The sequence below is a fragment of the Carassius gibelio genome, chromosome A21 (assembly GCF_023724105.1).
Source record: "Carassius gibelio isolate Cgi1373 ecotype wild population from Czech Republic chromosome A21, carGib1.2-hapl.c, whole genome shotgun sequence".
NCBI lineage: Eukaryota > Metazoa > Chordata > Actinopteri > Cypriniformes > Cyprinidae > Carassius > Carassius gibelio.
Genome location: NC_068391.1, coordinates 3,592,546 through 3,617,485, shown reverse-complemented (window position 1 = coordinate 3,617,485; position 24,940 = coordinate 3,592,546). Strand labels below are relative to the sequence as shown.

Sequence of the window (24,940 nt, the reverse complement as noted above, 5' to 3'; positions counted from 1 at the left end):
TTCAGCAGATTGTGGCGTTTATGTAATGTTTTATGTTTATTTTTATGCCGTGAATTGGGCGGAGCCAAACGGGATCGATCCGTGACATCACATGTACACGTCGCCAAGCAGGACGCGCTCGGCCAAGATGGCGGACAAGTGTCAGCCGCGGTGTCCTGCACTTTTCTGAGAAACTCAACTCCAGCCGCGCTCGTATCGAGTTTTGTTTGTATCTGTGCATCTCGACTGGAAGATAACGGGTAAGAGATCCCGTATAGAGCAATCTGTTCAGTTCTGACAGTTCTGTGGTTCGAGGGATTAGCTGCAATATTTAGCATGCTAACGGCTAGTGGCCCAGTCAGCTGTCAACTGTAATTCCCCGCATCCTCTATTTACATTTCTGATGTTGATTCCTTTGTGTTTCTTCTCGTGATATTTAAAGATTTAGCTGTTCAGGGTGTGTAGTTAAATTTCCAGGCTTAATTGATTAGTCATATTGTAATTTGGCTACAACTTCTTTTTTTTTTTACTTTTCCCTGCTTGGTTTACACTGCTGTAAGTTTATTTACGTTATTGTTTATGTTTTGTTTTGACAGTTTTGTGCACTAAGCAACATGATCCATATTAACAGCATGACATTATTGTGTGTTTTCAGTACATCGATACAGGTCCTCTTTTAGGAACATTTGCAGTTGTAGTTAAAGAGACAGAAATTAAAGACCAGGATGTGACATCAGTGGGTTAAATCCAATGAGGAGGGCTATATGTGTCCGCCTAAGTGCCTGATATAATGCAGTATATTGCAATATTCCAAAAGCATAAACAAAAAAATTGAGATACACTACTGTCAACACGGAATCTCTGTGCACTGTGGACGTTACCCCATTCACAGATTAATGGACCAATACATTATATGTATTGCAATATGAACATTGCATATTTGTATTAAAATATTTAATGTAAATTATGCTTTTTTATTTGTTATTTGTCATCTCAGCTCAAAATCTCTGCAGACATTACAAAATTCTGTACATGACAGCATAGCCCACTGCATAGACTGTTATATGGCACCTCAACTGAATTATGATCCCCTTGGGCTCCAGAAATGCTATTATGTTCTTTCCGTCTGGCTGCATTATTGTTTACAATTGGTTCAAATGCAGTGTTATAACTTGTTTTTTTTGTGATTTATAATGGCTAGAGTGTAAACAGAGGCGAGATTACTGTGGATGTACAGTAAAGTTTCTGTTCGGACACCTTCCTACTCATTCTTGATTGTTTCTATTTCTCACATTTTAGATCAAGACTGAAATGACACCATTGTATGTGAATACTAAAAGACCAATATAAAGACCAAAAAACATATATTTAAGCTTCTTCAAAGTTACCACCCTTTGCTGGATTACAGTTCTGCAAAGAGCTTTCTAAAAAGTTAAATTACACTACAGTTCAAAAGTTTGGAGCATTTTAGATTTAGTTTCCACTATTAATTTGAAATATTACAATTTGAAATAATTGTTTCTGTATTTGATGAATATAAGGTTCAAAAGACCAGCATTTATTTAAGATAGAAATATTTAATAACATTTTTAATGTCATTTCTGTCACTTATGATCAATTTAATGTATCCTTGCTGAATTAATTAATTAATTGTATTAAATCTTTATAAAAATAAAAATAATTAACCTTACTGACTTTTATAGTACAGTAGTGTATGTTTGTCTTGAAAATAATTTAAGCATAAACATTTGAATCAAAATGTTTAAAAAAAACTATTGGAAACATTATATTCTGTTTAACTTGTCCAAATGTTTGACCAATGCTGTATTTGTCGCAGTGGTGTTGTTTTAGTCACACCTGGTGTGACTGTGAACATTGTTGTTTAATGATAAACACTGTATTTTTATTCAGATAAACTGCGTCTGTGCTGTTGTTGTAGATTAAACTATGTACTTAAAGCCCCCTGCTTTAAAAAAAAATGTCTGACTGGTTTCAAAGTTCAATGTAACGTAATGCACATTTCTTACACCCAGCACGCAGTGTGCCTGATATCAGGTTTCTGATCATGGTGACTTTCCACATGCCAACATAGTGGAGTACTGCTGTCTTAGAACTCACTCATAATAAGGCTTATGAATCTCAGATGGTGTGATAATGTTTGTGTATAAGAGAAGAAACTTAGTTTTAACAAAGTCAAAATGTATGCTACTACTTACGAAATCTGTCAGTTCACTTTTTTTTAAAAATAGACTGACATACTGTATAAAACCAATGCATGTCTTGTTCACGAATGGGTGAGTCACTTTGTTTGTGTCCGCTAGAGATACTTTTGTGTGTAGTTTTATAGACGGCCCATGTTGACATTCTCATCATATAATGTTTAAAGCAAAATAGTCATTGTTATTTTAGCTGAGCAGCTATTAGCAGTATTCATTGAACTTTGGATGTATGTTCACATGATGCTTGTTGATAACAGGCAAAGCTTGGTCATACAGTCTTTGCACCAAGAAATGACATAGGCCTAAATCTGTGTTTTTTCACTACAGGGAGATCTCCAGTAAGTATAAACACTTTGGAGACCTGTGAGTGTAAACAATGCAGCCCCCTCCTCGGACAGCCCCTCCTGGAGCTAGTGGACCACCGCCTCCCTCTGGTGGACCAAATGCCTTCAGAAGAACCAGACCTCACAAGCATGGGGCTGCAGCTGCTATGACACCGGCTGCCCCACCCACACATCCAGTGACTGATCCTTTTACCTTTGGAAGACAAAGTTTTTCACCCATGGCAGTGGGCAGCCAAGTTCCAACAACAAACAGCAACCCACTTCCTATGCAAGGTCCTCCCCTGCCCATGTTTAACCCGACGACTCCGGCACAAGGGCCACCACCAGGAGCAGCGCAGACAGCCTCTCCTGGCCCACCACCAAGAATTTTTACACCTCAACCTGTTCTCCCAGGGCCTGCACCAAACTTCAATCCTCCACCTGCAGAGCCAGGATACTTTAATTCCCAAGAACCTATGCCCTATATAGCACAATTGCCTAACCCTGTTTCTTCCTTCAGTTCTGGTTCATCACATCCACCCTCCACTGCCCCAACACCTCCAGTTCAATCCCAGACTCCATTTCAGTCCCAGCCAATGCCGCCCTTACCTTCTCACTGGGTGCCTGACCACAGAAGCCGCCCACCTTCTGTTCAGAACTACTTTCAGCCAACTAGTGATCTGCCATCTCAGCCTTTTCAAGCTCAAGCCCTTCCCCCTGTGTCCTCTTCCCACACAGCCCCACCATTGGCTCAATCTCAGAATCAAGGTCAGTCAGCTCAACCAAATGTTACTGGTCCTGCTCCGACTGAGCAACTGAACTCCTACTTCCCGTCTCAAAATTACTTCAGTCAGTCAGGTGGACCCTTAGAGCCATGGTTCAATCAAAACCCACAGGATCCGTCTCAGCGTGCCTGCCCTGTCTCCTACTCTGAAGTTCCCAGTGATTCCGGAACTCTTTCAATGTTCTTTCGGGGCAATGATGTTGAAAATGAAGAAACACTGTCAGGGGAGGGACGTGTAAATGGGATTCATCACCCTTTCCATTCGACGACTGAGTTCTCTGGTCCATATCTGAATGACACTGGTAACATTCGAGCCGGGGCAGGGCCATGTGATTCTGTGGAGAATCAGGAATGCGTTCCAAACCAGGAAGTGCTGCCTAGTGAGCCTCCTCCAAGCCAAGCCTTTGAGGGGGGGCCTAATTTGGAGACACCTGAAACTGGACCTCATCTGGCCCGCTCTGCAAGTGTTTCATCCAGCTACAGTAATGTCAGTCACAGCAGTGGGCATGGTCCTCAGAGTGGCACCCACATCCCTCGGCGACAGCAAGGTGTAGTGGGAACATTTATCCAACAGGAAAGTCCCCGCCCACCAGATCACCCTGCTTTGCCTCTCTCCACTGGTGGATACTTTGAACAGATAGACTCCAACCCAGCTGCAGAGGCAAGTCCAACTTTCCCAACTCCTAGCCCACCTAAACCAGTTGGTGTGTTCCAAGCGAGTGCAAATTCTTCCTTTGAGCCTGTCCGCTCACACAGTGTAGGAGTTCGACCTGCTGAGGTTGATCGTGCACGTGTGGTCATGGAAAAGGGTGGAAGTGACATACAGTCTGGCAACCTAGAACAACCCCCAGATAACTTGGAGACCATTTACTTACCGGAACGCCGACCTTCATCTCGAGCTCAGGGAGCACGACGCCCCATTGAGAGTCCCGCTACTACACTCTGGGCTCAAAATGACACTGCCAGTCTTGGTGCTAACATACTGTTAGCCCCTGCAGCACCCTCGCTGGCTGCAACATTTGTTCCAGCACATCCATCCGAAGTCATCCAGCCACCAGAGGATGGCCCTCTTGATTTGCATCCAGCGAACCCAGATCCACAACCAGCCTCTGAAAACCTGGAAATTCCCCCAGATTCCACATCTCAGACAAGTTTGGGGTATGCCTCCTTGCTGGTGACCTCACCTCCAGTAGAGACCCTGAACCAGCCTGTTTTGATTGCGCCACCTTCCAGTTTGGTTTCCTCTCAAATCCTCTTACAACCCTCCAATCAGACAAGTCCTCAAGAGACAGCAACACTTGTGCACCCACACCCTCAGTCTTCTGTGGCCAATCAAATGCCTCAGAATTCTCCTCCAACAAATCAGCCACAGCCTCTTTTCTCTCAAACACCAATAAACTTTAACACTTCTTCCACTCAGGCAAAAGATGTTCAGCCCTCTGTTCAAGCACCCCGACCCGTTCTTTCAAGGGCTCCGTCTCTTAGAAGTGATAGCCAGTCTCTTCTGCCTTCTGTTTCTCAAGCTCTGACTTTTGCCCCTGCCACAAGTCACAGTGAACCTTCAAATTATGAGCTGCTTGATTTTTCCATGCATCAACCACAGTCCACGAATCAGGTGATGGTCCCAGCTGTCTCTCAGTCTGCCCATCCTGCGGGCTTGGTGAATAACACACCTGGCTTTTACCTGCAGGTCACCAAAGATGCACAGCAGGGTGGGCAGTCTGACAGTGAGACTCTGCCCCTTCAGCAGATCTCCAACACCCCACGACCCTCCAGCAACCAACCTGACAAAGATCCAGCTCACATCTCCCACCCTGCCCATCCACCTCCAGCTCAACACCAGCCTCCTCCACAGGCCCCTCCAACACAACCTGGTGTTCCTCCCGGATCTGCCCTACCTTCCTCTTACCCACCCCAGTCTGGGAACGCTGCCCCCCAGCCACTTCAAGAACCCCAAAGACCTCCTTCATCTCTAAGTGGTCAGTCAGGTTATGGTGCTCCTCCTGCAATGCCACCTGGTCCGGGTTACGCAGGGTACTACCCGGGACCCTACCCTGAGTACCAGAATGGAAGACTGCCGTATCCACCCCAGTACCCTGTGGATCCCAGGTCTCAAAGCTACTATCAGGTGCAGTGATGTAATGACCTAGTATGTTTCCACATATCAAAGCTTCTAAAAGACAGACTTAAAACATGACTTAATAAAATATTCAAATTTTAATGTATGTTTTTAATTTTGTAGGACGATCCCTACCGTAGAGGAGATCCTCGATACGGCTGGTATGATAGTCAAAATCCTGGCTACCGGGAGGCTGAACGTCAACCAGAGAGGCCGAGTTCTAGAACCAGCCAATACTCAGACAGACCCAACTCCAGGTCAGGTCATTCACTCTCTTTCTGACACTTTGAGTCTGTTTTCATACTTTGTTTCTGTTGATTGAGTTTCTAGTTGTTTATCCCTAGAACTTTTTATTTTACACCCTAATTTTACATGCACAAAATGGTTCCTATACAGCACTTCTGATCGTGACTCTTCAGCATCAGAAGCCCTAGTTTCAAAGCATCCTTAGACTGAGGATTTTGTACTTTTTGTCTGTAATATCAATAACATGTTTCCCTTGTTTTTTTAATTTTTGATCTTAGACAGGGGTATCAAGACGATGTTTCTAGAACCAGCCGTAGTGCCTATGATGAATACTATGCAAACTACTATAAAAGACAGAATGATGCCTATGGAGGTAAAGACAGCACTACAGACACTTGTTCTCTATGCACCCAAGGGCTAAATATGGTTTCTGCTTTTTGCTTATGAGTGTGTGTTTGTGTGTTTTCAGATAGGAGCAGGTGGTATGATCCAAATGCTGCTTATGATCCACGCTACAGAGCCTACTATGATCAAGTATATGGCTGGTACTATGGAGATGCCTACTACAACCAACAATATCAAAACCGGTACACAAATACACTTGTGCAAATAATGTTTTTGTACATGCTGACACCTCTCTAACTGAGTTTTCATGGTAATGGTTGCTAGGGGAAGAGAGGGCTATGATGATCAATGGCGATATTACCCTGGTTATGACTCAAGCTTTGATGACGACTACCGACGCCGCGATCCGTACGCTGACGATTTTGACCGCCGTTCGGTTCACAGTGAACAATCAGCACACAGTGTGCATTCATCACACAGTCAACACAGTGGCTTCAGCTCACGATCACAACAGGTATGTTTGTGTGTGTGTGTGTGTGTGTGTGTGTGTGTGTTTTAGATCTTATTGTGTCTATAACAAATTTCTTCCTTATACAGAGTCAAATGTATAGAAGTCAACCAGATTTGGTCAGTGCAGTCTACGATACCACTGGGACAACTCTTCCAGCGGATTACACCTACAGCCAGTATCCTAACCCTTCAGATACTACAGATTACAGTCAGATACCTTACTCTACAGACAACACCTGGACTGCCCCAGAGCAGCGTAAGTATTACACATAAAGCCCAATGTCAACCATAATGTTCCATTTAACATTGGGATTTTCTTTAGAGCCGTAGCCTTCTATATATATATCAGACCCTCCAGAAAAACGTAATTATGCGATCGCCTGATTTAATGCATAATCAGCCAAAGGCCGTATAGTTATGCGGGGTCGCATTTTTTCAAATACGCCGCTCTTTCGCCGCATAAATTGTCGATTTCAGAAAGCAAAATATGCGGGGCTAGCAAGATTTCATAATCCCTGTATTTTCGTTGCAAAAACCTCACATATATATTAGCAGAAAGTTGAAAAATGTTGCGTTTACCTCACACAAGTAAAGCGCCATTTTCCCCCTATTGCCATGGGAACCTTACGAAGTGACGTAATTGCGTGACGTGAACATCATCTGCAAACCCCCGCGGTGAAACCAGGGTGAGACTTGAAGCATGCAAATCATTCTTATTTGCCAACAAAAATAAGCGCAAAAGAATGCGCGAAGCAGTTTCCCGATTTGTTACATGACAGTGGAGCCAAATTATATTGCTAGAACTTGCGAAAACTGCGGTTTGATGAAATAGAGAAAAAAAGGTGATTCCCCCAACACCCCCTTCACACTAGGCTACTAACACCGTTGTAGTTTCATCCAGAAGTTGATACAACTTTACAGTTGTAAGATTGCACTTTTTTGTTACAGAACAGTACCAAAAACTTACAGTTGTAATTATATTAGTAGTATGTAAAATAATTTACGTTGCAGTAAGAGATTGCAACTTAAATATTCTGTGATTTAGTATGCTCCTTATCATAGGAAGTAATATGAAATTACTCTTTACATTAAGGTAGTAGCCTAGTGAGAAAAAGGTGTTGGAGAAATCGCCTTTTTTTCTCTTTTTCATCAGACCGCAGTTTTTGCAATTTCATCGCATAAAATTGCAAAAATATCCCGCATATTCCATCGCATTTTTTAAGAAAACGTGCCGCAAAATGAAGGATTTTTGCCCGCAACAATCACAAAAAAAAATCTATGTTTTTCTGGAGGGACTGATATATATATATATATATATATATACACACACACACACACACACAAAATTGCATAATAAATGAAAAAATTTAATACAAAAAGATTAGAAAAGTAGTTAGATTTTTTATTTTTTATTATAGATATTTTAATACTTAAAGTAAAACTAAATAAAAATGAGTAATGTTGCCTTGCATTTTTATCCCTTTAATAAAAGCTTCCTGATTTTGTGGGGGAAGTAAAATGATCATGAATTATCTTCCCCTGTGTCTTTCTCAATTTATTTCTTCTTTCTCAGCTCCTCCAAGGCCGTTGACCCCGGAGAAGTATTCTGTTCCTCATCGCTGTGCTCGGTTTGGTCCGGCTGGTCAGCTGATCCTCGTCCAACCCAACCTGCCCTCTGCTGGCCAGCCTACACTTGTAGAAATCCACAGTATGGAGGTAACATTTGAATCAACGTGCAAATATCCTGATATATAAATCTATTGCAAGTTATCACCGATATCTTTTTTTTTCAGTTAATAAATTCTATAATCAGCTTGTTTATCAGATGTTCCTAGGTACTTGCCTACATTGTAAAAAAGTTTTACCATTTAAAAAAATTATACTTTGCAACTAATTGAGTTACCTTGCAATTATATTTTTCAACTTTTAGCCTTCCCCTTGATTCTCAGCTCCCTTGATTTTGCTTTTGTGATTTGGTTATGAAAAGGTCCATGATAATTAGACAACTACATTATTTGCATCTAATATGGCTGTGATGTTATTCCAGATGATTCTGCAGGATTCTCCAGAGCAGTCAGAAATGCGTTCATTCCCTGGCCCACTCGTCAAGTAATAGTCTTGCTTTATTTACTAAATAAAGGTGTACGTGTGAATACCCTGACACTGTTAGAGCCACGTACACAGACAAACAATCCAGTCATCGTCTCATGTGTATGTCCACAGAGAGGAGACTCATAAGGTGGATGTCATAAAGTTTGCTCAGAACAAAGCCCAAGAGTGTTTGCGAAACGATGACCTCATCGACAAAGACTCCGCCTACCTCATCTGGGAGTTCATTGTGCTGCTGTGTCGCCAGAATGGGGTGAGTGTTTGTGCAGCCCTAGCCTTAACTAAGAGTGTGTATTGTGTTTGATTGCTTGTTTGATGCCAGTTCCTTTTTTTTGTATACTGAGTAGTTTTTCGTTTTTGTTTTAGACGGTAGTGGGCACAGACATCGCTGACCTGTTACTGAAGGAGCATCGCTCTGTCTGGTTGCCGGGAAAATCACCCAATGAGGCTAATCTCATCGACTTCAACAATGAAGCAATAGAGCATGCTGAGGAGAAAGAGGCGGGGCCAATATCCCTTCTGTCAGACACTTTCATGGGCGTGCCAGAGAATGTCGGCAAGGAGACGGAGCGCTTCAGAGAACTACTACTTTTCGGCCGCAAGAAGGCGAGACAAAATGCATGAAATTCCTTTCCCCCTTCAGCCACATAGAGACCACTTTTCATGATCCAATTGGTTCCAGTGGATAACATGAAGTCCTGGACCATATTGTGACTGGTTGAATATCCTGTTCAGTTTTATTTTGTGGCAGGTTATGTTCATTTAAACAAATCTAAATGTTTTTAATAATAATATTGTCTAGTCGTATTGCATGGGGAACCAGTCTGCATATTATTTTATGTGGATGTAGATTACATCTTTGTCCCCACTGACAAAGCTATATATTTAAACAGTGGAAAGACAATTGAGAAGTTTGTGTATGTTTGTTAGGATGCTCTGGAGTCTGCTATGAAGAAAGGCCTGTGGGGTCACGCGCTGTTACTGGCCAGTAAGATGGACAACAGAACACACGCTCGTGTCATGACCAGGTAGACCACATCTACTTACAGTGACCTATGGCTGCGTAGTTTCAAAGCAACAAACAAGGCTTAAATTGTTTATATTTGTTGTTTTCAGATTTGCCAACAGCCTGCCTATTAACGACCCTCTTCAGACGGTGTACCAGCTCATGTCAGGACGAATGCCAGCTGCTGCTACTGTATGGGAGAGTTTTTGTGCACTTGATGTGTTAATTTAGTCATTTACGCAATGCTTGTCTTCACATACATCTTCTGTTTTTCTGACAGTGTTGCGGAGATGAGAAATGGGGCGATTGGCGCCCTCATCTGGCCATGGTGCTGTCCAACCTCACACACACTCTAGATCTTGACACCCGCACCATTTCCACCATGGGGGACACTTTAGGTATATAAACGTAGATGAAAAGCATAAACCCATGTTATAGTAGCATTGGATCTGTAGTCAAGACTGTCCTATGTGTTCACAGCATCTAAAGGTCTAGTGGATGCAGCCCATTTCTGTTACCTGATGGCTCAGTTGGGTTTTGGCGTTTACACCAAGAAAAGCACCAAGATGGTCCTTATTGGCTCCAATCACAGGTGTGTAATAACACAAACAGTTGATTAGACATATGTATTCACACAACTATACACATCAAGGACATAAAATGTGCAGTTGTACAGTGCAGTTGTTTGCATTAACACCCATTCACTCTGATCTCTCCCAGCTTGCCATTTTTGAAGTTCTGCTCGTCAGAGGCGATTCAGCGTACAGAATCATATGAATACGCTCAGTCTCTTAGCTCACAGCCTCTCTCTCTGCCGAACTTCCAGGTGAGCCAAACACACACACACACATTGCATTACTATACTAAGGATGTTTTCACAACCAATTATTTGGCGGCATGTCAAACAGAAAAATAAATAAATTCAGTTTTATAAACAATATTTTATGAGCCTATCTTTACTAGGGCTGTACAGTGTATCAAAATAAAAATCAATATTACAATATGGCTAAATGCAATAGACATATTGTGAAAGCTGCAATAATTAAATTAATATACACATTGCCGGTTTCAGAATGAAGTGTGGCACTGTGTTTTTTTTTTACAAGCGTACAGCTCCTGATCTGCTGTTTCAGTGTCTTGGTTCACTTACTATAAATCAAACCAATTTTAGAAGCTGAAACAGCATATGACAAGCTGTATGCGTGTAAATTAACATTGTGCCATGCTTCACTCTGAAACCATCAGTGCATATATTTATTTGCAGACAAATAAACCATTTTCTTTATCGCACTGAAGGAGATTTGAGTTGGTTCTTAGAGAAAACCCAATTGTGAACATCCCAGATTTGCCAGGTTTTTCCCATGTTGTTAAAGAATAAAAGGTTGGTTTGTGCTCAGAGAAGTCTTCAGAATTGCTTTTTAAAAGTATTTTTACTGTATTTTTCCTACATAGATGCACTTCCCAACAGAATCATCCCAGTCATTCTAGAACGATTATTTCTTTCAAAGATAGTTCAATGCCTTGCAGCCCTAATATTAACAATCCTCAATTCTAGGAAGACCATGACCCTTTACCTTTTGACCTGTGCAGGTGTTCAAGTTCATCTACGCGTGTCGACTGGCGGAGACGGGACTCTGCGCTCAGGCCTTACATTACTGTGAGGTCATCTCTCGCACCCTGTTGAGCCTACCTGAGTACTTCTCACCTGTGTTCGTCAGTCAGCTCATACAGGTCCTTAAACCAACAGGCAACAGACGATTCTGTCTGTCTCTGAGTTTACATTTCTGTCTAATCTTTCTTCTCGTTTGTGATTACAGATGTCTCTGAGGTTGAGGTTCTTTGACCCTCAGCTGAAGGAGAGACCAGAGCAGGAGTTATTTATAGAGCCTGACTGGTTACTGCATCTTAGACAGCTCGATGGGCAGATCAAGGTGTGTGTGTTTTCTTTTATCCATAAGTCATGCATTACTCTGTTCCTGCATAGTCCCAGTAAATTAAGGATTTTTTTATTTAAAAGCGTAAAGCCAGAAAAGGCTGATTAATTGAAATAAAAATGAACTTGTTGTCTTTTATCAAATCATGTCTTTTATCAAATCATAATGGCTTTGTAATAAGAAGCATTTATAAATGCTTACCAAAAATGAAAAACCTTAAGAGCAACTTGTGGTTTTCCAACAAAATAAAAGCTTGAAAAATATTCGTTTTTAAATACTCTTATTTTAAGGAAAGAATTTCTTATTACAATATGAATATTTCTTTTTTTTTATCATCCTCATCATTACTTTTATTAGTTTATATAATGATATTTATATAATTTACATAATTATATTGATGTATAATTGCAAAATTTTGGCCAAAATGTGCAGTTGTGTAAACAGCTCAAAAAACTTTTTAATTAGTTGCATTATTTTATCTGGAAAAATCAGGTTTATAACATTTCTTATTATATTTAATATTTTATTTATTAATAATAATAATAATAACAACAACTGTCATCATCATCATCAAAATCTTAATAAATATTATTATTATTATTGTTATTATTATTTTATAGTTATATTGGTAAAGTTGCAACATTTTTGGCCAAATTGTGTAGTTCTGAAGCTTTTTAAAAAAAAAAACTGAATTCAATTTTCCCCCAATCATGCAGCCATACCAGAGTTACTTGTTCAGTAAGGTAATGCACTTATATTCTTGTATGTTCACATTAGACTGTGTTCCGATCACGTGCATGTTATTGTCCCATTCAGGATGGTGCGATCACCTTACGTGCGGATCACAGCACCCCACAGCTTTATCACTGCAGTACACCCAGTTCAGAAGACCACTGCAGCCCACCTGACCCCTCGACTCTGAACCCTGATCCCCACAATCCTCTCATGACCTCCCTTATGCCCTCAGCTGGTGTTCAGCTCATGCCACCAGGTACGACTCATTATAGAATGTGAACTTAAGAAGAAGAATCTGTTTTGATTCTGTAATCATTTACCATCTATTTTACTGTCTCCTTTAGCTCCTCCCACTATTCTTCAGGATGGGGCGGTCCCTCTGCAGCAGGCTCCGCCTTCTGGTGAAAGTGTTCCGTTCTACCCAGTAGCCCCTGGGCCACCACAGCCAAAATTTTCAGCACCTTTCCTACCTGAAATGCATGACCAATACATGCTCATGCCACCCCAAATACCCACACAAATACCCCAACAAATGTCCCCACAAATTCCAACGTACAGCCCTACAGAAAGGCCTCCACAGATGCCGCCAGGAATGCCTCCTCAGATGCCCCCACCAATGCCTCGGTCCGAACATGGCTCTGTCCCTCCCTCTCCTCAGCAGTTCCCCCAGTCATCTCCCTCGTTCTCTGCCCCCCCTCCACAAGGGAAGGACTTCTATGATGAAATGGCACGCATGGTGAGTTACAATAAGCTAGAATAAGGTCATGTTACATTGTTGCATAAAATGTAGAATCGTTACTTTTAATGGAATATAACACACAAGTTATGTTAGATTCATATTTTCTTGGATTTTGTTGCCTGTTACTCCATATTTACTTTTATCACCAGCGTCAGGTAATATTGCTTTTTAAATGCAATACACTGTATTACTCTTACAAAGAATAGATTGTTTAATATTTCGTTTTTATGAAATATAACACTTATGAAATCTGTTAAAAACTGTTACTTTTTAAGGGCCCTGGCAGAAGATCAAGAACCACTTCCCAGTCATCTGTGCAAATGGTACAGTCTATACATATACATACACATAGTACCATTCAATGAGTGCTTTTATTTATTTTATTTTTTTACATAAGTTCAACAAGGGTGCGTCAAATTAATAAAAAATTACAGTAAAGACTTTTTTTTTTTGATGTTGCAAAATACTTCTATTTCTAATAAATCCTGTGCTTTTGAACCTTCCACAAAAATATGAAGCTGCACAGCTGTTTTCAACATTAATAATAATAATAATAGGAAATGTTTATTGAGAAGCAAATCAACTTATTAGAATGATTTCTGAAGGATTGATGCTGAAAATACAGCTGCGCATCACAGCAATAAATTACATTTCACAATATATTCAAATACAACAGTTACCTTAAGTTTTAATAATATTTAACGATATTACTGTTTTCCTATATTTGATCAAATAAATGCAGCATCTATTAGCGTAAGTGACTTTCAAAAGCATTTTAAAAAACTCCACACTTTGGTGTTTAAACAAACAGGGTCCTCGGTCTCGCACAACATCAGAATCGTCCAATCATTCTGGACGGGAGCGCAGCAGTTCTCTAGCCAATCAGGGCTCTCCACCTCCCCCTCCTATCCCAGAGGCTCCGCCACAGGACGAACCCAAGAAGACCAAGAAAGACTCTCCCCAAAAAGTACATGCTTGCATATAAACATATACTGAGACCCACTGGATATGCACTAGAAAATCTTTCACAATTTTGTTTTTCGTCAGGGAGCGAGTGGTGGCTGGCTGACCTGGCTGTATCCGAAGCGGAAGAACGAAGCTCATCTGCCCGACGACAAGAACAAATCTGTAGGCACCTACCTCCAACAACATCCTGCTCTCTCTCATGATCGTCTTGTCTTATAGCATCGATTAAGAGAAAACTTTGATTTTTCAGATTGTCTGGGATGAAAAGAAGCAGAAATGGGTGAATCTGGATGAACCAGAGGAAGAGGTACAGCACAAGATTTTAAGTACAGATGGACAAAAGTACAGATGTAGTGTATTGTGCATGTATCGTTGTGAATGATGGTATTTGTATGTGTTTCAGAGCAAACCCCCTCCTCCTCCACCCACCGGCTTCCCCAAAGCTCCAATGGGAGGGATGAGGCCTCCAGGAGCGGGTGGTCCTCCAGGGGGGCCACCTGTGAATATGTTCTCCAGGAGAGCGGGTGTGTCGTCTTTTCTCTTCCTAATTACTTACTAATGAGAAGTCTGTCCATTTAATAATCTTCTAGTAAAATGATATACGTGTGTTTCCTCTGGAATGCAAAATTGCACACAGTTTTGACCAGTCGTGGCTGCCCAAAAATTATTTTCATTAATTTAAATAAAGTTAATAAAATATCAGTTATATTTACACAAAAAAAGAGATCACTGGAAGTATTAAAATGACTAAAACTAAAATAAAAATAAATACAAATATTTTTTTTTAAAAATTAAATAAAAATGACAAAGGCACTTTAGTTTATTAAAACTAACTACAATGAAAATTTTAATTGAAAATATAAAAATGAAAGCTAGTTCAAAATGTTAATAATTACTTAAATAGTATATAAATACTAAAATAATACATTAAAATGTTATTGCAAGAAATGAAAGAACTAAAAATCCAGTAGTTAAAATAATGAAGGCATGATATTTGTTCATACTGTAGGTACCAGTAGTAAAAAACAAAGTAGTAAATGGCAATATTTACCTATTTATATTTTAATTAAATCTCACAGGGACTTTGATGAGCCAAACAAACGGATGAATCAGTTCTTTGAAATGGACAGTTCAAAATGACTAATTCAAGAAAATCCCAATCAATTACTATGTTGTGCTAAAGCGGTTTAAATAAAAGACACTATTAATGTCTCTTTGTCTTTTAATCTGTCATAACTACTGTTTTGTAAGAGAGTTTGCTTGTGTGTTTCAGGTACTAAGAGCCGTTATGTGGACGTGTTGAATCCCGGTCGTGGAGGATCTAAACCGGCAGCTGCAGTACCGCCTCCTGCTGACCTGTTTGCTCCTCTCGCTCCCATGGCTATGCCAGCCAACCTCTTCACACCAGCTGCAGGTGTGTATGTGTACGTCAGTGTGTTAATGTACATCACTGTATGTGTGTGTGACGTCTAACACTGCTGTTTCCAGCCCCAGCTGAGCAGCAGCAGCAGCAGCCGATGGAGGGAAGCGTTCCAGAAGCCAGTGGAGAAAACCCAGCGCAGACTAGTGCCACGGTGCCACAGGTACACAACATCCACGTCAACACACAGTGGCCACAATTTGACTTCTGTTCCTATCATAACTGGCAGTTTGAGTCTAACAGCTAAATGTCTGATGGTAAACGTTGTTAGAGGACACAGTTGGCATTTTATGGCTTCTCTTTTAATTTGATTTGCTCATTCGCACTTTTGTATATTTTATTTACCGTATTTTACGGACTATAAGTCACACTTTTTTTCATAGTTTGGCGTGTCCTGCGACTTATAGTCAGGAGCGACTTATTTATCAAAATTAATTTGGCATGAACCGAGAGAAATGAACCAAAAGAAAACATTACAGTCTCCAGCCGCGAGGGGGCGCTCTATGCTGCTCAGTGCTCCTGTAGTCTACACTGAAAACATAGAGCGCCCTCTAGCAGCTGTAGACGGTAATGTTTTCTCTTGGTTCTTGGTTCTAAATAAATGCGACTTATGTTTTTTTCCTCATCATGACGTATTTTTGGACTGATGTGACTTATACTTAGGTGCGACTTATAGTCTGAAAAATACGGTATTTGTTTGTTTATTTATATTCATTTAACATTTATAAGTCCTATTTTATTTTATTTATTTTATTCACCAGAGGAAGGTTTTTTTTTTTTTTACTGATCGGAGCCATTTTTTTGTTTGTTTTTTTTTCTCTAGCATTTGGTTAATTAATTAATTAGCTATTTCATTAGTTAGTAAATTATTTTATTTTTTTCCTGATCCTGTGTAGACATGCTTTTAATACACATCCACTTAAATGAGTGTGTTGTCCCTCTAGATGTTTAATCCGAATGCTTTGCCTCCTGGCCCGGAGGGAACCCAGTCTGGAGAGGTCAGATGCTCCTTTAATACCTTGCCAGTTCTCCTCTAAAGCTACTTCATGCTGTCACACCCTGCTCCTTCACCCATTAATGCGAATTAACACAATTAAAACAACACGTGTGCTCATATGTACACTTGGTACCTCTGAAAAACACACACAAACTCACACACACATACATTAACTTGCATCTCTCACTCTATTCTATGATTATTGGCTTTGATTATGATCACACAAAGAGCATGATTGTGTGAGTGTGTTTAAAAGCAAGGTGCATTGATCATGATGTAATCCTACTGTAATGATTGACAAGAGATGTGTGATTTAAGATGGCGCTGCATGGAATTAATTTGGGTTTGTGGTGTTTTTATTTGTTTGTTTGTTTGTTTGATTTATTCCTGCTGTTCTAGCTGTCACGTTCTAGCTCAATGAGTTCTCTATCTCGAGAAGTGAGTCAGCATTTAAATCAGGTACTTTCAGCTGGTTCTTATCTGAAACACACACACAAACATTTTCCAGACACTGCAATAATAAAACAACGGTGCTTTCTAAATCACGTGCACACACACGTTGTCTGCACGCTTCTAACATCACACACTTGTAGCCACACCTCCAGCACGAAACCTTTATATGTCACCAGCAGCCCTGACGGCCAATAAGAAGGGCTCTTGGATTTCAGAGGCGTGCTGAAGATCGAGGCTCTGGTCCTTTTGGTGCACGCATTCAATAACCAATCACATGCTGCATGCTAATCATGACTTTCAGTGGGCATGGTCGTCTATATTTACAATTAGTAATCTAGTCTGTGTCCATGGAGATGCATGGTGATGTTGCTCTGCTGTTTCTGTGGTAACTGTAAATGTGTTTTCATAGGTTCCCGCGGAGCCGCCAGCACAAGGAGCTCCACCTGCAGGAGGCGTGACGTTTTATAACCCCTCCCAGTTTGCACAGGTGAGACCGACATTGACGCCAAACTAGTGTTGTTATTGTTAACTGAAACTATTACAAAATCGCTTTTGTTAATTGAAATAAAGCTGAAATAAAATACAAATGTTCAATTAAAACATGAAAATTTGAAATGTTATTTTTGCAGCTAACTGAAATAAATTCAAGTTGAAGTACTAAAATGACTAAAATTAAAAGTGAAAGAAAAAATTAATTAAATCTGATTAGAAATAGCACAAAATAAAGCCTAAACAAAAATTTTAACAGTATTAATTAAAAAGAAAATTACACAGCACTTAGATTTATTAAATTTATAAAAATGTATTATTAGATTTAAATTAAATAATTTAAAAAATACTTTAAAATGAAAACTGAAAATATGAAAATAGCTAGTTCAAAATAAAGAATACTATAATAAGATATAAGTAAGACTAAAAGATCATTGTCAAACATATTAAAATGTTTAATGTAAGAAATTTCTAATATAATGGTAAAAATCTAGTTGAAAATAATCAAGGCATGTTTTATACTAAGTAAACATGAAGAAGAATGATATTTGTTAATTTGGACGAATACAAAGAAACATAGTAAATAATAAATGGCAATATTTATGGCAGGTTAATGAGGTAAAAAAAAATGAATCAGTAAGTCCCACAGGACATTAAGACAATTGTTTTGTATTACAAGTTATGGTTACATATGCAAATGAGGTACTAAATTGCATGCATTTTCAAAAAATAAATCTGGACATTGGATATAACCAGTTTTTTTTTTCTTCTTCTTTTCATGAAATGTAACTTTTATTAAATTCTTAAGCTTATTGATTTAAAGGAATAAAAAGTCTGGTACTAAAAGTGCTACTAAAGTGGAGATTTCTCAAAACTCATCTAGGACTTTAAAGATATGTACTGTAATTGAAATCTAGAGTCAAACAGATATAGTCTATTAAAAGAAACACTTAAAGGTGTATTTGATATGTTTTCTTTTCACTAGTTGTGGATGAAAACTGACCAGTGCATAAAACAAACTTTAGAAACTGACATCTAAATGTCTTTCTCTGTCTTTTTCAGTCTGTTCCCACAAGCCGCACTCGACCTGGTCGTCTGGCACAGAGAGGATATAAACAGTGAAATAACAGTATCGCTGTAGTTCTAGATCAATCTGTGGCTCTAGACCAGATCAGACTAAAGTTTGGTTCCTGCCTGGACTTCTGGAAACATTGGCATGTGGCCCTTAGCCTCCCGAATAATGCTGTCGCTGTCTTAATCATGGATTTCCCATCTGTGCTGAAGTCGGAGTGAATGGATCAGACTCGGTTTCTTCATTTCTCCTTCTAGACTCATCGTACCATCACAGTCTTACGCTATCCTCTTGTTCTGTGTTTGTACGGACCGGGCGGCACTTCCTCAACCTGAGCAGTGTGAATATAAGTGCAATATGTCCATTTTTAGCCCTGTGTAGTCTGATTTCCTCTTGTAGTCTGCTCACTTCAACAGGGTGAATGCGAGTGCATGTGAGCACGTGTGTGTGTGTGTGTGGGGAGGAGATGTGGGCGTGTCTTGCTGATTGAAGGCAGCCAATGCATGAGTTAGAAGGCGGTCTGGCCTGTTGTCATTGGAACAGTGCAGTGTACCAGAATGTTTTAGATATTTATTAAGCTTCCTGTCGAAATGAAACAGTCGAAACGCTGTTGCCAGACAGGATCTGTACATCAGAATGAGTTTGTGTACGCATAGTCATGACGTGCTAAACAAACCCATCTGTTTTTCCATCTTCTGATCGAATCCTTAATTTTGCCAGTAGCGAAGAATCATACAGTTCTATGATTTACCAAAATCCTGTGATCATTATGTGTTGTGTTATGCTCATAAAATATCATTTATTATTTCTCTGGCTTCATCTCGCTCTCTGATCGGTCGTCTTCATGTCTCTTAATCGCACGCCATTATTCCTTCGCTCGTTCCGGGGTTCTTGTTCCCATGGTAACAGCGGGGTTTTGTAATTCCAAAGGTCTGCTCTGTTTGAAGGAAGCTCGGACCTTTCCAATGTGTTTAGAAGCTGACTGTACAATTCTTGATAAAATGATAATAAAGATATTTTTGAGCTCTTTAATACTTTAGAGTGTTTTTATTAAAGTACAGTTATGAAATGTCTTAATTTTAATATGAGGTTATCTGCATGCCTAATTTTATAAAAGAATTAGCGACATGTTATTTAAAATAATTCCAGATTGATGTAAACTAACCGTGTTAAAAAAAAATTTGGGGTCGGCAAGATGCTCACTCAGGTGATTTGATCAGAAAAACAATAATATTGTGAAATAATATTAAAATTTATAATACATTCTTTATAATTTAATATATTTTCAAATGTAATTTATTCTTGGCGCGAACCTGTATTTTCAGTATCATTACTCCAGTCTGCAGTGTTGCATGACCCTTCAGAAATGATTCTAATATACTGCTGAAGAAACTATTGATTATTAATGCTGAAAACGTGCTGCATCATAGTTTTTTTTTTCGTGATTTTTTTTTTTTTTTTTTGTGAAAAATACATTGACAAAAGTATTTATTTGATATTGAAATATTTTTGTAACAAATGACCATAATGTGACTTGATCAATTTAATGCATGTTTGCTGAATATATAAACAATTTTAATTGAAAATGTGCTTAAAACCAATTCATCTTTGCTTTAATATCTCCATGGCTTCATGTTACACTTTATGAATATACATGAATCTCAAACAAAACTAGAAAGTGAAGCTTTTCATAATTTTATTATTTACAGACAAATATATTATTCTGAACTAAACTATGGAAAAAAATTAATGATGGCGGATTATGGCACAAATCATGAAAAGATTGTAAACATGCTCGTAAAAATGTGTGGATAGCTCTGGAATGTCAAAGCCATGACCTAGTGGTTAATGCACATGCTCTAGATGCTTTTAGCTGAGGTGCTCATGCAGGTGAAGGAGGTTTGAATCCAGCCGGTGATGTATTCTGACACAGTTTCCCCTTTCTCTCCACTTTACATATTTAAAAAAAGTGGCAAAAATCCATGTAAACAATGTCTTGTATAAAAGTAAAAAATACAGCAATCTAGACCTCAAAGTCCCACGTTTCTTGCGGTCACGTGGTCTGCAGAGATTCCAAGCCTCATTCTGACATTTCTGTATGTGTTGGCTTCAAAGCGCCCTCCTGTGGACAAAAAGAAAAAAAATTATTTAAAGTGTTAGCTGGTCACTTCTCAAAAAGTAAAAGTTCACTCACTGCTCTTCTATATCTAAAGCTTGTGGCTTGACCGGAATATTAGCTTAAAGAGCATGCACAAATGCATACTTCATCAGAAAATACACAAATTGCAATAAAGCCTTGGAAGTGTGTGTTTATTTGGTTAAAGTACCAGTGCACTTTTTGCTCTGTGAACTGCGATTTCCAACATACTCCGGTCAGACAGAATCTGTTTCAGCATTTCAGAATCCATTTCCAGCAGCATGCCTACACACACAAATGTTCACACATTCAGCATATCACACAGTGTGTACAAAAACAATCTCAAGAAGACTATTCAAATGAGCTGAGTGGCTCACCAGTGATGTCAGCGCAGTGGGTGGGGTCTAACTGACGCACAATATTGAAAAGCGTCTCACCAATGGATTCCACTTCCCCTGGATCAGAGCTGTCACTCACATCTGTCGCTTCGTCACCCTGCCTGAGCCAAGAAAAACAGAGCAGAGCGTTTGACACTTGCCAAATACACTGCAGAAAATCTGACAAATCCAATTGTTGTTTCTTACACATTTTTAGGGGTTGATTTAAAAAATAATGCTTGTTTTGCTCAAGCGTTAACAAAATTGCTCAATTATGATGCATTTCGTAGCATTTTTTTTCCTCGTATTATTCTTCAACTGGCAAACAGACATGACTCCTATCTGAATCGGAGCAGATTACAACTGATTGTTCAATTCTCAGCACATTTTCACATGTAGGAATGATTCAGAAGATATTATTTCATACCTAATGCTTATTTTTCAATGCAGCTGTTAAAAAATCCTAAAGCACCTACTCCTGCAAGGTTTTTAAGGCGATCTTGACTTGTTCCTCGAGAAGCGAATGATCCGACAGCAGCTGAAGCACCGCCCCCTTCTTCTGCTCCAATAACATGCCTGTATAGTTGTCAAAGTAACGTAACTATTCCAACAGACTTTGAATTCCTTCCTGCGGTGTTTTTGCAGCATGTCAGTAAATGTACCTGTTATTTTCTGTGTGTGTCCAGTGTTGTAGAGGTCAATGAGGTCAAACAGCTGTTCACCCAGAGAGTCGGAGGACACAGACGCCGCATCATCAGTGTGAGACACAGGTTCACTGGGAAGAGAATAAATAATAATGTTCCTTTGTCCTGTGAAGACACAATATAAAATGCTTTATTCTGAGATTTGTGTCTAGAATTATGCATTTTATGTTACATTTTGTTAAAAATAAAAAAATCAGTGTGATACCTGCTGTCCAATGACGTGAGAGCGGTCAGTGCTCTTTCCAGTGCTTTATTCAGCAGAGCTTCATCATACAACATCTGAGATACAACAGAAATAGGTAACTCCAGCAGCATGCCTGCAAACATCACAAAGATGAACTTCGACTAATATCATCACAATATCAGACAGACGGATGGATGGATAGATAGATAGATTCTGTCACCTGTAAGTTTAGCTGTCATCTCAGTGTATTTAGGATATATCAGATCATACAGTTTCTCTCCCAGAGTCTCCAGATCTTCATCATTATCCATCACTGTAGCATTAACTTAATAAATCATACGTATTACAGTATCACATGTCTATACTCCGCCGTCAATCATATGATATAACTGTACTCAATGAGGTTGAATATGAATCATAATAATGTATTTAGAGCAGGCATGAGAGCTGTGTTGATATGGTTAGAGGACGCATGAAAATGACGTAGAGCACACTGAGCGCTAGACGTACACCAGCTGCACCACTGACTGCTGCACTGTTTGTCTCCCTCCGCACTGTACATCAAACATATAGTCCTGCTTAAAATATATATTTAACGAAGGATACCTAGATACATTTCCGAGAACTATTTGAAAATGTATCTTAAGCACATCTTCGTAATTTCATACAGTTTGACAAAGAAGGAAAATCACTAAGTTACTAATTATCACAGAGGCGTAAGAAAGTACGAAAGCTACACCGGAACTGGAACTCATTCCTTTCCTTCGCTTTTCCTCTGCTGAAAAGGTAACGTGGTCGACTTGTGTCGCTGTTCAATGGTCGATTAAACACTTTATAACGCAAATTTCAGCATTAAACGGGTATATATCTGTGTCGAATACGATATAAGTTGTTTATGAGTTACACCACTCGGTGTAGTTACAATAAAAAGGATATTTCATTCTAAACGCTGCCGGTGTGGCTTAGCGAGGCCTTTAGTGAGTGAGAGACGAGCACCACACTGCTAATGCTAGATAGAGTATAAACACTCTAGACCGTTAAATAAAGTTTGGATTTACTCACATTCAGAGCGTTGTTTATGTTAATAACTAGGTTTTTTATTTATTAATTTTATTTTACAGCTCCGGTTTTGTATGAGGGTCTTTGAGTTGGTGATGTGACAAGATCACGGGCACAAAATCTTTTAATATTTTATTTACAGAATATAATAAAATGTCAACTTTATTTTTCAGTATTTTTTGTTTAAATGTAAGCTTTGCAAATTCAAAATAAACGTGAATCTCATTATTTACTCAAATATATGACGTAAGTTACACACATATATAAATTAAGGTGCAGTTTTCGGTGGATATGCGTTTGATGTGACTGTTATGGATTATGATCAGTATAAATGATATTTGTTGCCTTGTTGTGTGCGTTCAGGACGGTCATCATGGCATCGCCTCACCTGCAGTGGATGGTCATCAGGAACACCTCCAGTTTCCTAATCAAGAGGAACAAGCAGACCTACAGCACCGTGAGTCACTGCTGTTCAGTTTCAATGAAGACACTCCTGAGACCGGGCTTTACTGGGTTATATTTAATGCACTCATCAATAAGCTGGTGTTGTGTATATCCTGGTGTTGCAAGCAGAAATACTGATTCAAGAGAAAGGATACAGGCTTAGATTAAGCACCGTTCAGAAAATGATCATTATTTTCCAATCGTATGTGATCATAATCTAGTGGATCTGCTTCAAGGTTTCTCTCTCAGATGTTAAAGTTGCTGTTTATGAGCTGCTGTGTTCCAGAATACTGAGGAATATGTACACTTTTGAATATGCATAAGTACGATTTACTAAAGCAACACCGATTTTCACTGAAATAACCGTGGTAAAAATAAAGTCTCACTTTATCTGAGTGATGCAATTATTATTATTTTTTGACTGTCAGAACAGATTCCAGATCAACTAGTTAAGAGCTTTTCTTAGTTGTCCCTTTTGTATTACTAATATTTCCTGTGTTTTTCATTTTGCTGCATATTAAATAATTACTGCTTTATGATCTCAAATTTTCTTCCTCTCTTCCAGGAGCCAAATAACCTGAAGGCCAGGAATGCTTTCCGCTTCAATGGCCTCATTCACCGCAAGACTGTTGGCATCGAGCCGGCCGCTGATGGTAAAGGTGTGGTCGTCATCCTGAAGAAACGTGCTGGTGAGTGGACAAACTGGACACTTGGAGGTTCAGGGGCTCAAACTTTCACAACCATCGAAGCTCAGTAAATTTAGGTTGCATATTTTTAGGATGCCATAAGGTTGCATGTCTATTTTGTTGGTCTCTTGTGATTTATTTCTGAAATCAGCCATTAATCTAGACGTCTCTGCTCTCAATCTGTTTTTAAACATCTGTTGGCATTCTTTAAAAGTTAAAAGGTTGCATGTGTTTCAGGTCAGTGTAAACCTGCCACCTCATATGAGAAGATCACCATCAACAAGAACTCTCGCACCACCCTCGCCAGCGTGAGGAACATCATCCGCAAAAATAAATACAGGAAAGACCTGCGCATGGTGAGTTCACACATGCTGATCTGACAGGGTCCAAAACCCTCCTCTGAAACACATTTTACAGTTTGGAGTTATTTAATTCATAAAAGCTTTACAGCTCTTAAGTTGACAGTGTGTTTTGAAATCATGCAGGTTCTTTAAAATCAAGTGAGGAGTTGATGCTCTTGTTCAGTAGATGACTGCTCTGTCTCTGTCCTCCAGGCTGCTCTGAGACGCGTTAGCGCCATCCTGAGGAGTCAGAAGCCTGTGGTGGTGAAGAAGAAGCGCTCCAGGGCTCCCAAGAGTTCATAAATAGTTGCATATAAAACTTTTGACTTAATAAATTGCTTTTGGTCAAAATTTCTCTCTATCCATGTCTCATTTGTATGAGTCTACTCACTATGCTTTTTTTGTCATCAATTTTTGATCGTCTTAAATGGTGGTATAAAGTTTGCTTGGTTATTAATTTTATGCATCTAAATGCTGCACAAAAAGCAGATGAATGTCTTAAGTATTTGGGGGATTTTTCACCACTACATCATTTAATACATGCTTGTGTCAGGCATTAAAGT

At 39.3% G+C, this 24,940-nt stretch overlaps 3 protein-coding genes across 6 annotated transcripts; 2 read left to right on the top strand and 1 right to left on the bottom strand.

Annotated features, from left to right (window-relative positions):
* The first annotated feature begins 82 nt into the window (after positions 1 to 82).
* On the top strand, positions 83 to 19,477 carry LOC127941288 (protein transport protein Sec16A). 2 transcript variants are annotated; one of them, XM_052536207.1, is made up of 31 exons: positions 83 to 239; positions 2,526 to 5,433; positions 5,548 to 5,681; positions 5,949 to 6,043; positions 6,140 to 6,257; positions 6,340 to 6,529; positions 6,613 to 6,781; positions 8,099 to 8,241; positions 8,573 to 8,634; positions 8,749 to 8,887; positions 9,001 to 9,240; positions 9,565 to 9,662; positions 9,751 to 9,832; positions 9,921 to 10,038; positions 10,121 to 10,232; positions 10,361 to 10,466; positions 11,231 to 11,371; positions 11,458 to 11,571; positions 12,391 to 12,565; positions 12,654 to 13,045; positions 13,324 to 13,371; positions 13,860 to 14,015; positions 14,096 to 14,176; positions 14,265 to 14,321; positions 14,418 to 14,538; positions 15,288 to 15,428; positions 15,503 to 15,597; positions 16,379 to 16,432; positions 16,831 to 16,890; positions 17,294 to 17,371; positions 18,436 to 19,477. In XM_052536207.1, the coding sequence occupies exons 2-31, from the start codon at positions 2,575 to 2,577 to the stop codon at positions 18,493 to 18,495; spliced, it is 6,438 nt and encodes a 2,145-aa protein (XP_052392167.1). In that variant the 5' UTR covers positions 83 to 239; positions 2,526 to 2,574; the 3' UTR covers positions 18,496 to 19,477. The 2 variants fall into 2 exon arrangements, with proteins under 2 accessions (XP_052392167.1, XP_052392168.1); XM_052536208.1 differs by lacking the exon at positions 16,831 to 16,890.
* Positions 19,478 to 20,124: 647 nt separating this feature from the next.
* Positions 20,125 to 22,529, bottom strand: LOC127941290 (uncharacterized). Of its 3 annotated transcripts, none has more exons than XM_052536211.1 (7): positions 22,068 to 22,529; positions 21,869 to 21,980; positions 21,622 to 21,734; positions 21,436 to 21,535; positions 21,020 to 21,081; positions 20,773 to 20,867; positions 20,125 to 20,567 (listed from the first exon to the last, which is right to left on the bottom strand). In XM_052536211.1, the coding sequence occupies exons 1-7, from the start codon at positions 22,156 to 22,158 to the stop codon at positions 20,526 to 20,528; spliced, it is 615 nt and encodes a 204-aa protein (XP_052392171.1). In that variant the 5' UTR covers positions 22,159 to 22,529; the 3' UTR covers positions 20,125 to 20,525. The 3 variants fall into 3 exon arrangements, with proteins under 3 accessions (XP_052392171.1, XP_052392173.1, XP_052392170.1); XM_052536213.1 differs by having other exon boundaries at positions 20,960 to 21,081; positions 21,869 to 21,942; positions 22,068 to 22,349; XM_052536210.1 differs by having other exon boundaries at positions 20,960 to 21,081; positions 22,068 to 22,348.
* Positions 22,530 to 22,572: 43 nt separating this feature from the next.
* Positions 22,573 to 24,728, top strand: LOC127941291 (60S ribosomal protein L28-like). Its single transcript, XM_052536214.1, has 5 exons — positions 22,573 to 22,633; positions 23,270 to 23,363; positions 23,916 to 24,039; positions 24,274 to 24,392; positions 24,591 to 24,728. Exons 2-5 carry the CDS (start codon positions 23,280 to 23,282, stop codon positions 24,678 to 24,680), a joined length of 417 nt encoding a protein of 138 aa, XP_052392174.1. The 5' UTR covers positions 22,573 to 22,633; positions 23,270 to 23,279; the 3' UTR covers positions 24,681 to 24,728.
* The last annotated feature ends 212 nt before the right edge of the window (positions 24,729 to 24,940 follow it).